Source organism: Haliotis rubra, unplaced genomic scaffold, assembly GCF_003918875.1.
Source record: "Haliotis rubra isolate DU_JTF1 unplaced genomic scaffold, ASM391887v1 Scf1832, whole genome shotgun sequence".
NCBI lineage: Eukaryota > Metazoa > Mollusca > Gastropoda > Lepetellida > Haliotidae > Haliotis > Haliotis rubra.
In genome coordinates, this window is record NW_025765817.1 from 71,494 (window position 1) to 83,506 (window position 12,013).

Here is a 12,013-nt window from a genome sequence, read left to right on the forward strand (position 1 = left end):
ATCAAATTCTTGTGTCAAAGTTTAATCATTATCCTTAAAGGGAGACTTTCACACACAGTATTTAAAACAAGCGCAATTGATACCATGTGGATTCTCAAAAAAGCTCAAAAATGCAATTTTGTACAGACAGAAACGGACCGAAGTCCATTCAGTCAAAAGATTTTACCACTATCCCACAGTTCAAACCTAAGAATAAAATTCATTCCTGGATATACGTAGATATCTATCCTCAGAGGTTCTGGACAAGTGGTCAAGAACGAAAGTAAATTAGAAGTTACCAGGGAGTACATAATGTTAAATGCTGAACCTCCCCTTTGATAGCATATATGTACAAATTGGGGGTAAAACATTTGGACAAGAAGATGGCTCCCTATGAACACCAATGGTAAATACTTCTGGAGTTGCGCCCCTTTGCCTGTTTGGCGCGCTGCGGTAGTTGAGTTCAAGATTAGACAGGAAGGCCTACTGTCTCATACTCCTAAATAACACATGACTAGTCCCTGAAAGGTAGTGTAACTTGTCATCTTGTTGACGTAGTTTTCTAAGAATACAAACGTTTTGCTGACTCCACCCTTGTCTTTGTGCCATTTTTCAATGCTGCACCCTAAATGATGCTGTAACTAAATGGATAAATCAAATTTTGACAACACAAGCATCTATTGCTGTCAAAAGATTAAAAAGAGCATGAGGTGGATACAGAAATATGTATAAAACACAGTTAACGCCTTTGGTGTTTACATTTCACAACCTCTGAGGTACAGTCAATCATGCTCTTTTCATCAAGATTTCATGGAGTGTCACATAAGTCCCCTGTTTTTGTTGTTTAGTTTTTGCTTGTGTTGTTTGTTTTGGGTTTGTTGTTTTTTGGGGTTGTTGTTGTTCTTTTTTTTATTGTTTGTTGGGGTTTTGGTGTGTGTGTGTGTGTGTGTGTGTGTGTGTGTGTGTGTGTGTGTGTGTGTGTGTGTGTGTGTGTGTGTGTGTGTGTGTGTGTGTGTGTGTGTGTGTGTGTGTGTGTGTGTGTGTGTTTTGTTGTTTGGTGTTGCTTATTATCTTGTACAGTCAGTTGACTCTGCTCTTGGGATGGGATTCTTTAGGATCTGGAAAGGGGTTTTGCCGCTTCATGTACAGCCTCTTTCAACAACTATGCGATTACATCTTTTATATACTGATGTTGATGAACATTATACCGCCAAAATAAATGAGCGTCAACACCCAATGGTCGCCGGGCTAATTCTGGTAACAAACTGGCACATACGCACGCATTTGTAAATTGAACAATTTATAACATATCGAGAATATTCAGACGTCATGAAAGACTAAAACAGTTGTGAATAAAAAAATCACAAGGTCATTTTGTATATTTTCTTTTGGGGTCACTATCTCCTACGTAGGACATACTATCTCCTACGTAGGACTTAGTATCTCCTACGTAGGACTTACTATCTCCTACGTAGGACTAAGTGTCTCCTACGTAGGACTTAGTATCCCCTACGTAGGAGTTAGTATCTCACAATAGCAGTCGACCGCCTCCGTGGTGTAGTGGTTAGAGCGTCCGCCCGGAGAGCGGAAGGTCGCGGGTTCGATGCCCGACCGCGTCATACCAAAAGACATATGGTACTTGTTGGTCCCTGCCTGGCGCTCGACATTAATGGGTACAACAAGGACTGGTCTGCTCGGAGTCAGTATAATGTGTCTGAGTAGGGTATTCATGCTTCACTGCGGCATAGTATCTCAGTGGGCTAGCACTATAAAACCAGCTTCAGTCTGGGCTAGTACAAGCAGGCGCACATACACATACACACGCATGCACGTCGTCATATGAACAAAATATTCTCAAGCACGACGTTAACCCCAATTTCACCTCACCTCACAATAGCAGTCTGTGGTAACAATGTTTACAAAGCAGCAAGTTTATTATCTTTACACAACAGCTTGTCATTTGAGATGCATTTGCTTGACGACTTGGTTATGTAAATACCTTCCACAACGTTCTATGCTATGCTGGATTACTTAAGTTCTTGAAAATTACAAACGACACCTAATTCTGAAAGTATTTCATATACAGTAAATCAACAATTGTTTTCATCAGATTTGGTAATAAAATATGATAGTAACAGCTTTTGTTTTGACTGTGCCATAAACTTCTATTCATTCTTAGGAAAAAATCATTGTACATTTTGTAGTTGTATGGTTAGCATACTTTATTATGGGAAAAATATGTGAATATCTAGAAATATTTCCCTTTGTACATAGCGACATTTTGTTTGTTGTTTAACATACAGCAGTGTTTTAACTGTATGAGTCTGGATCAGACAAGCCAGTTATTGACGTCATGGGCATCTATATACACATTGGGGATACGATGACAAGTATCAGGCACGTCAACGAAGCTGTCAGGACAATAACGTTTGACATGTGACTCTTAACACTAACAAGCGGGTCGCACAATCGAATAGTTTAACCATGTTAAAAGACATATCCTATTGTCAGAAACTCATCATAGCCATGTTGTTGACTGACTGACTGAGTTTGTTTTTTACGCCGCTTTTAGCAATATTACAGCAACATCACGGCGGGGGACACCGGAAATGGGCTTCACACATTGTGCCCATGTGGGGATTCGAACCCGGATTTTCGGCGTGACGAGCCAACGCTTTAACCATTAGGCTTCCCCACCGCCCCGCCATGTTGTTGAACTTGTTAAAAGTAACTATGTGCTATTGTATGCTTGGCAGTTGAAAACGAAACAGAAGGTACAAGAAAGTATATTCACTCTCCAACATGAAAACATTGGATTCGACGTGAAAACTACAGCTCTGATTCATGACAATTATGAACTTATCATTAAAACACCAGGCGATCGTCACCCTTCAGGCCCCTTTCAAAGATAAACCGGGGGACACAAAAAGACGAAGTAGAGGTCATTGTGACACTATTTGTTTCTGATAAGAATACCCAATCATCACAAAGAAGGAAGTGATGTGTCACGCTACCTCGCTGTCAGTATAAAGGGTATGGGCTGTGCTCCCCTCAATTAGACACTTGAATATATACTGGAATTGGTGTCACTTTCAGGTAAGATGGTTGGTGTATGTATCTTACAGGGATTGTGGTTGTAGAGTAGATGGTTGGTGTATGTATCTTACATTGGTTGGAGTATGGAGTATTTAAATATACACTATGGTTATATACTTGAGTACATGTACATGTGTGTGGAGTATTTCTATGTGTATAAGTGTAGACTATGGTTATATACTTGAGTATATGCGCATGTGTGTGGAGTATCTCTACGTGTATTAGTGTAGACTATTGTTATATGCGTGTGTACATGTACATGTGTATGGAGTATCTCTATATGTTTAAATGTAGACTATGGTTATATACGTGTGTGCATGTGCATGTGTATGTAATATATCTATGTGTATAAGTGTAGACTATGGTTATATACGTGTGTACATGTGCATATGTATGGAGTAGCTCTATGTGTATAAGTGTAGACTATGGTTATATACGTGTGTACATGTGCATATGTATGGAGTAGCTCTATGTGTATAAGTGTAGACTATGGTTATATACGTGTGTACATGTGCATATGTATGAGGCGTGTACTTGTGTTTGCGTCACTCATGTGTGTGTGTGTGCGTGCTTGCGTGCGGACCCATGTCTATACCCTCGCAACACGAAGTGAAAGCTTTGTTTGTTGGAGAATTCTATGGGTATAAAACGCATAACTGTCTAGCAGATCATCCTTAAACCAGGAAGTCGCCAATCATAAGACTATATATGCACATAACAACCTTTGGACCACTTACTTTGAGCATGGATGGCTCGGAATGTGTGTTAATATCATGTACAAGCACACGTATCCATGGTTTGAGAGGTATTCTAGAAGCTGTAATAGGATTGGGAAGTGTTTATTAATGATCAACGAGAGCAGCGTTTCCATAAAGACTTGTCATTCCTCGTATTACCATTTCCATCATAAAGATTAAAGTAATTCAAGGATCTGATTCGTAACATATGAAACGCACGACACACATTTAGGCTCTTAAATGTAACACTTGTTTCACTTTGGCACACGTTTCTAGGTAACGAAAACACCTATTTGCATATGTGCAAATACTAACCTCCTAGTTGACGAGCGCCACTGGCTAACCTGACATATCACTGACATACCCTTATTATCAGAACTAAAATTGCTGTACTCCATTCGCTTATGGATCACTTTCAAGTAGCCATGATGCCAAGTGTTTGCCACAAAGTAAGCTGAACTACGACAGAAGTGACAAACACACGCAAAGGCACGTACATTGTTCACTTGAAAAGTTCTTGAAAGGTCTATTCTACAAGTCAAAATAGGGTATTGCATTGAAATTCCTTGTTGAGTTGTTTACGAATTATACTTTCCTCCAGTCAGACATTCCACAAGAATGGCTGGTACGTTCCGTTTGAACAACCTGGGGCCACGTAGGATGATGGTCTTTGAGCCCGGTGAGAGGAGACCTCTGCAGGGTCAGGAAGGATGCACCATAGAAGTCAATGAGTATCAACCTCAACCTATGAAGTGGTCGGAAGGTTTGTCTGTTTGTATTTTGATTAAAACCACTCTGAGCAATATTCCAGCTGTATGGAGGCAGTCTGTAAATAATCAAGTCTGGACCAAACAAACCATCATCATGAGCATCGATCTACGCAGTTATAATACAATGATCCCGGATCTTCAAGGGTTTGGTGGGAAAGGTAGGTTTGAAGCCGACCAAGTGATCATCGGAGTTGAAGAGCTTGTATCGTTTTGGAAAAGTACTTGTTGCACAAAATGATGGCAAAATATTAAGTTTGTTTAGGATATTCGCTTGACATGCTAGGAATCCTAACACGTTTGTATTGTTGGATAAGATGAAATCGCATGGCTTCCACTCGCAGAAAAACGCATCGTATTTAAAAATCCAGTAATTACAGTTACAATATTAACAGAGACTTTTTTGTATCTATTCTACATGTCTCAAGTTCTGCAAAACCGATCTGCTCTTATCAAATTAGATCACATTGTTTGGTTGTTGCAGATACACACTTCAACAGGTCCTCTCTCATGGATTTGAAAGTGAAGGAAGCAGTGAGTTCACTTTGTGACTGGCGCGATAGGGCCAGATCAGTGTTAACAAAAATAACTGGTTTTGTTTTGTTTTCTTTGTAGCTTAACGCCGCACTCGGCAATATTAAAGTATATGGCGGCGGTCTGTAAATAGTCAAGTCGTTTATTATGGGAACAATGTGTGAACATTTAGAAATATTTTCCTTTTTATACTCTTAAAATAAGAAACGCATAGGCGATTTTGAGAATATTGGACTCATGTAGCTTTCGGCAAAAAACACTACAAATGTACTATTTCTTTCCCAAACATCATCTTTGTGTGATTGTAAACCGCTTCAGCGGCAAAAGGCGGCAATTTTAACTTTCCCCTTGTTTTAGAAGCGTTTGAAGAAATATTGATCACTTTGAAAAGGAAAACGTTTTTTATTTTGTGCTTCCGTTTTGCCTGGAAAAGAGGAAATCATGATGCCACGAATGAGTGCCGCCAATTTAAACATCACCATAGGCCGCCTTGAAGCTGGGGAGTCGCAGTCAGCAGTTGCCCGACATTTCAAAGTCCATTAGAGCACCATATATCGCATTTGGGATAGTTTCCTGCATACCAATTCCGCCCAAGATGCGGCCGTCCAAGAGTTACCACCCAAACCCAGGACCGCTACATCTGGGTTGCTCACTTGGGTCATCGTCTTGCCACTACCGTGGAGACCGCACAACGAATCGATCGTTTGAGAAGAATTTCTGACCAAACTGTCAGGAATCGATTGCGTGAAGTGGACATACATACAGCACGCGTCACGATCCGCTACCTTGCCATTTCTAACGTCAAAATTTGTCTGCTTTACTGAGACCATTACTGGCCGTGTACATGATAGTTCTTTACCATTTCAGTTGCATGAATTGCACCTACGAAGATTAAGGGGACCTGAAGACAAGCGTTCAGGTTTAAGTATGCGGTTTAAAACTCCGTTTTCCAAGAACAGTTCAATATAGTTCATAGTATATAGATTCCATTTGTGACATGTTTGACAAAAACTAATAACTTTTATGATAATGATTTGTTCAAAGCAAGGTCCTTTATATAAGAGACCAAACCGTTTCTATAATCTTACGAAATATTTGCAAAAAGCGTTTGTCCATTGCACAATTTTTCAACTATATAATAAACATATATTAATGAATCACTATCCAATAGTGATTGTGCCTGGTGTTCGCAAAGAGGTGACCTTATCCTGCACCACCTTTACAAATCTTTCTATGCACCTTTGTCCCAACTGGAGTTGTATTGGCGACTCTAATTTAGGAAGGAGCTGAAGGTAACCAAAGGTGACCATGTGCTGCGTTGCTGGTCTGAACATAGAATATGCTATATAGAGGTGATTTGTCACGTCTCGGTTTAGTTACTGTTCGGTTGATTCGAACTGTTGGATGAAAAGTTCGTTCCTCATGTCAAAGACCAGGGTTACACTCCTAAATGGGCGCAGTGTGTAAAGCTCTGTTTTGTTTATTGACTCAATTTTGCTGACTGCGGTACACTAACAACATTATATCATTCTGTGGTACTTTAACCATGAGGTATAGAAGTTGTTATCCATAAAGTCTGTCTTATAATGCTCACGAAAAGTGACTGCGAAAAAGTGAAGCATGTCAGTCAGTTATATACGCGTAAAATGCGGCTTTCCTTTCATACCATATTGAGTGATATCTCAAGTTACGTTTCTTGTTATCAGGATACCTGAGGTCGGGTAGAACAGAGTCTCCAACGGAAGTTGGTGCGTTAAAATGGATGACAAAGGTAAGTTCCACACTGATAATCGTGGAGGTATTGTTGCCCAGGTGTTCAATCGCCGACTGGATACGCTCATAGTCCGCACGTTTGAATATGTTATACCAGTCCAATAATTAATGTCATTAAATGTGTAATAACATATTTTAAGCCGGAGATGCCTGTAGTAGGACTCCAGGGTAGACACCGGTTGAGAGTGCCATTCTCACTGGGTGTCAGGACACAGCCAGACAGATGTGATGAAGATTGCACCAGGAACGTTCTGGATAAGCGGATACAGAAGCTGAAGTCTTCACAGGTAATAAAAACATGGAAAACAGGATGGGAGGCAATCTTCCTGATTCCCATACTGAAAATGGATAGCTCTAAATGTCCAATTAATGGTACTCATTTGTTCTTACTACAACAAAGCAGGAACTTAATCAGACTTTATCGAGATTTTGGAACACAGCTAAAATTCCAAAAGATATTTATGTGGGGTAGGTTTCATTGTGAGGTAGATGCCGCGTACCATCTACCATTCATGGTAAATATTTTTTAAAAGTAAAGTAAATTACTCTGCAGTGAATTCCTTCTTGATCGCCTGTCCTTTTCCTATCAACCTCAGATTGAAGATCTTGTGGCGTTTGCAAAGAAAGAGAGCGTAGATATCTACAAATTAAAATCTAGTGGTCAGGTTCGTCTGAAGGGACCACTCCAAGGCCTTACCAAAGTGTGTCATTATTTGGATCAGACTCTACAAACAGTAGCTCATTTTGGTTTTGTGGGTAGGTATAAATGTTATTTGTTAAATATCAGTGCAGGTTTCATCATGGTGTTGTTGTTGTGAAAGCCTAGTTGTTAAAGTGTTCGCTTGTCGCTCCGAAGCATCATTGAAGACGTGCTTGACTCATGATTGTTTACGTATTGAATTTGATGTCTCTGGGCTTGCTCCTTTATGACGCAAGTGACGTCCACGTAATCGTTGCTTATAGGAAACAGGTACGAAGAGATGTATCGAAAATTTGGATTGGAAGAATAAAAATTACAAACTTGCCTTGAGCGTTTCCTCTTTAATAATTGGGTCTGGTTCTCCAGACAAAAAGACTAATTAATTCGTTATGTATTTCTTTCACTTCGCGAATGAAACATTAGCACGTTTTTCTAACGTGAGAATTTGTGTATGTCCTTCTAGCGTATCCCACTTGCTGGGAAAGCGTCGAGTCTGACCAGAGGGTTTTCAACGTTGCTGAAGGAAGCATAGAATACAAGAGTGTGAAGAACAGTTTCATGGCGGCTTTGTGTAAACAGAGAGATCATGCTACCATCTTTAAGGTAAACAACGTAGACTTATAAGAACGGGATTAACGTGGTATTAATCAAAGTGACCTGATTTAAGTAATATTTTCAAAACGGTCATACAACTGATGCATTCCCATGACCATTAGTCAGTCACAGAAACATGTACACAAAGCATAGCAATCAGCATCCCGTAGTTCAGTAGGAGGCTTATCAAAATATCTTCATTTTTCACCTCAGATTGAGAGGATTCAGATTCCGGATCTGTACAAGCAGTACCAGATCGCGATGCAGACTGTCCAGAAGGAACATCCCTTTCAAGATAATGAACGCATCATGTGGCATGGAACTGACGTAGAAGCTGTTCCCAACATCAACAAATATGGATTTAGCAGGTCTTACAGCGGAAAGAACGGTCAGTTGACTATAGGATTACCCTTTCAAATGATGCCGGTGACGAACGTCACGAAAGACCAAACATTACCACGTTGAACGAAAACATTTGTGATTAAACAAATCACACATCATCCCAATTTAGCCATAATTATCTGAGTTGAATTGTATACCCACACTCATTTCTTCACATACACATGGAATGACAGTGACTAAACGCATTATTAAGATATATGTTGGGAGAGTGTTTGTTTGCTTGTTCGCAAAATATTTAACGTTGAACTCTCAGGAATAATAATGAAGTTGACTATCCATAGAACTTGGTTTTCCTTCAACTTCTAAAAAGTCTTCCCTCACTGTCTCTATGAGCTCTCAAGGCTTTATACTACACTTCCTGTCTCGTTGCCATGCTTTCTTTTGTTTTTACTGTAGGTGTATTGAAAGTAACTATAATAGCTTACTGTAGCTCTTTAGGGTACCAAGCAAAACATACAAGACAATAGGGATTTATTTAAAATAACTTGTTTATACCTTGACTTCACAATGTTATATTGATCGCATCTCCGTTCGCGCACTTCACGAGAATGCGTTTTTTCGCGGGAACAAAACCATCCTCGGCCTTTCTTTCTGGCGCAGTGGACGTTGATACTTTTGCAGTAGTTACCGTTAACGTTGGTGTTGGGGTTGCCGTATTTGATCAGGTTGGTGTAGAGGCGACTGTATTTGCTGGTCGTGGGGGTTGTAACATGTCAGAGATTTCCTGTTGAAGTGGGGAGGAGATTCTCTTGTATGCCCGGTCTGCTGTGCTTCTGTGTCCAGTGCGCTGCATGAGAAGCTGTTCATCAACTTTCTCGTTCAATAAACGAGTTGCTAAAGTCACCTGAAACACATATTCATTTTTTTTGTCAGAAAATACGATAATAACAAGTGACGTACGTGATCATTATCATGTAAGTGAAGTGCTTTCAATCTCAATGCTAAGTTTGTTTTCAGACAATAAAATACAAATTACCTTGCCCGAGTGGCAGATTTTAGGGAGATTTTATCGAGCGTGCGCATATCCACCTTCTGTTGGTACCAAGGCTCGTCTGTAAAACGATCTTTCCGACGGTACACTTTCCAGATACAGTCACAGAAGTTTGATGAAACATCTCTCGTTATCGGGTTGTGCATATTGACGAACTTTCTTATCGTGTAAACAGAATAGCTTTGGGGCATGTTATCAGTATCGGTTCAATATACAACGTTCAAGTAAATATATCACAAAATGAACCATTTGATAATGAACTAGCCTGAATTCAACTTTTCCACTTTGCTGAAGTCTGCTTTGGTTGTTTTTTGCAAATTCCGCCCCTGAAGTAGAAATCTCCTCGTTCGTTAGTGCCAATCTGGAACTGATCCACCAGCAACTTACTTTGCTCGTCTGCCGCCCTGAACCCAAATACTTATCAACTGTGAAAGTAAACGAATTTCAGGAGTTGTTGAGCATCATCCTTGCCAAACACTCCTGTGTCCCATAACTTCATTTCATCCTCGAAGACAGGTTCTGCTCGTTTTATGTTTATTTCTATTCCGTTACGATTAGGTTCTTTCATTTTAGCGTCAAGTGTTGCTCAGAAGCTTGCAAACGTGGGTACTTTGTCATCAAAACGTTCTAATCAAATCGTTTAAATTCGTCTCTCAGAAAACGCCAAATACCACCACATCTCTTCGCGAACACCTCTGCCATTATTTTCCCGGCGGATAATCAAGACTGGGTATCTCAAGCATTAGTGTTATATAATTGTAAGACAGTTTCCCACATGAAGCTTAAATATTTTCAGCACTGTTAAACCGAAGTGCTTGATGCCATTCTATTTTCTGATTTCAGCTGCTTTGTTCGGACAAGGTGTGTACTTTGCCGTGGAGGCAAGCACCTCTTCCATGGACATGTACTCTCCTCCAGACACCCATGGAATCAAATATGTCTACAGGGCTCGGGTCCTGACGGGCAGATACACCAAGGGGGATGCCAAAATGAGGGACCCTCCCCTTGTTGACCCTACTCGCTCTGTCAGGTTTACCTCAACCACAAACAACACTTCACGACCATCGCTGTTCTGCATCTATCGGGACACACATTCCTACCCAGAGTACCTGATCTCTTTCCAGCTGTCACTGCCTCAAACATCATAGATCAGAACTCGGGACTGGGTCAGAAGGGCAGCTTTGATCATAGACTTGAGGACCTGCTTGTGTAACAAATATTGTTTTCTACGTTCATGTCCAAGTCTTTCAAAGCAAATGGTAGCCACTATAACCTGCTTTTACTTCATAATCACTACTAAACATTATTCCATGGCGATATTTGTTGTAGTTCGAATTCTGTAAATTGTTTGTGGAGAAATCGGCGCTTATAGGTAATTGTGTTCATAAATTCAGGTTATTCAATTTTAGTTTACAACTGTCTATTACAAGTCAGTTTGGATATATGGACATTACTACTATGTTGTTGGTTGTTCAGTTGTATTTTAAAGCCTGTAATTGATAAAATTGTTGTCACAATAATGAAAGAGAGGCATTGACTTGTCTGCCACGCATATTCCACAGGGTTATAACGGTGTAAATGAAGCAGGGAAGCAACTGTACCTTAATATTTAACGTCACATCGGCAGTATTTCAGCCATATCGTGACGAGGTACATTAGTGAAACAAACATTAGTGGAAATATATATATAATCAATATTCCATTGGGACCAGTATTTTGTTTTCTTCTAAATGTGTCTGTGTCAATGAAACATTTTGAATCATTATATTCATTCTGTTTGTATTAGTTCTGTTACGTCTGAGGGGTTTAAGGAGAATGATACAGAAAAATCATTCACGAGTATATGATTTCAATTTTTCTTTCTTTTTACTTCAAATAGATCTTCGAAATGATAATAATTTCTCTTTATTATTTTAATTGATTTTAAAACAAGAAATTTCGAAGTTTTCTTGATACTCGTCATTGTGAGCATTTTCTCTATTTTCCTGTTTAGGAAGACATACGATGTTGACATAACTTTATCTAACTCTCGATTGTATCCCAATTGCGTATATCGATGCTCATGATGTTGATCACTGGGTTGTCTGAACCAGACTCGATTATTACAGCCCGCTACCATTTCCTGGAATATTGCTGAATGCGGCGTAAAACAAAACTCACTCACTCATTTTGAACTCTCGATATATCCAGGGTAAGTTCATATGTTTCCACTTGAATTCAAACTGCGAAAATTCTATGCCAGAGAACAGTCTACCTCCGAGTATACACAATACACCGACACGTTGTTTCAAAACACCAAGCGCCGATGAGTAAAGTGTGAATACCCCATACCAAACTCATAGAATAGGATGACAGTACTTTTCAAAAAGTAACACCTGAGAAAGTGTTACCCTTTCCAGCGGATGTTATCAAGGTTTAGACTTTTTAAGATTCATTTCGA

The 12,013-nt window shown here is 39.7% G+C and overlaps 1 protein-coding gene across 1 annotated transcript; it reads left to right on the forward strand.

The window, feature by feature from the left end:
* The first annotated feature begins 2,957 nt into the window (after positions 1-2,957).
* On the forward strand, positions 2,958-10,721 carry LOC124273728 (protein mono-ADP-ribosyltransferase PARP11-like). Its single transcript, XM_046709029.1, has 10 exons — positions 2,958-3,075; positions 4,414-4,575; positions 5,064-5,113; positions 5,981-6,032; positions 6,820-6,884; positions 7,027-7,173; positions 7,483-7,642; positions 8,050-8,189; positions 8,394-8,568; positions 10,417-10,721. The coding sequence occupies exons 2-10, from the start codon at positions 4,431-4,433 to the stop codon at positions 10,719-10,721; spliced, it is 1,239 nt and encodes a 412-aa protein (XP_046564985.1). The 5' UTR covers positions 2,958-3,075; positions 4,414-4,430.
* The last annotated feature ends 1,292 nt before the right edge of the window (positions 10,722-12,013 follow it).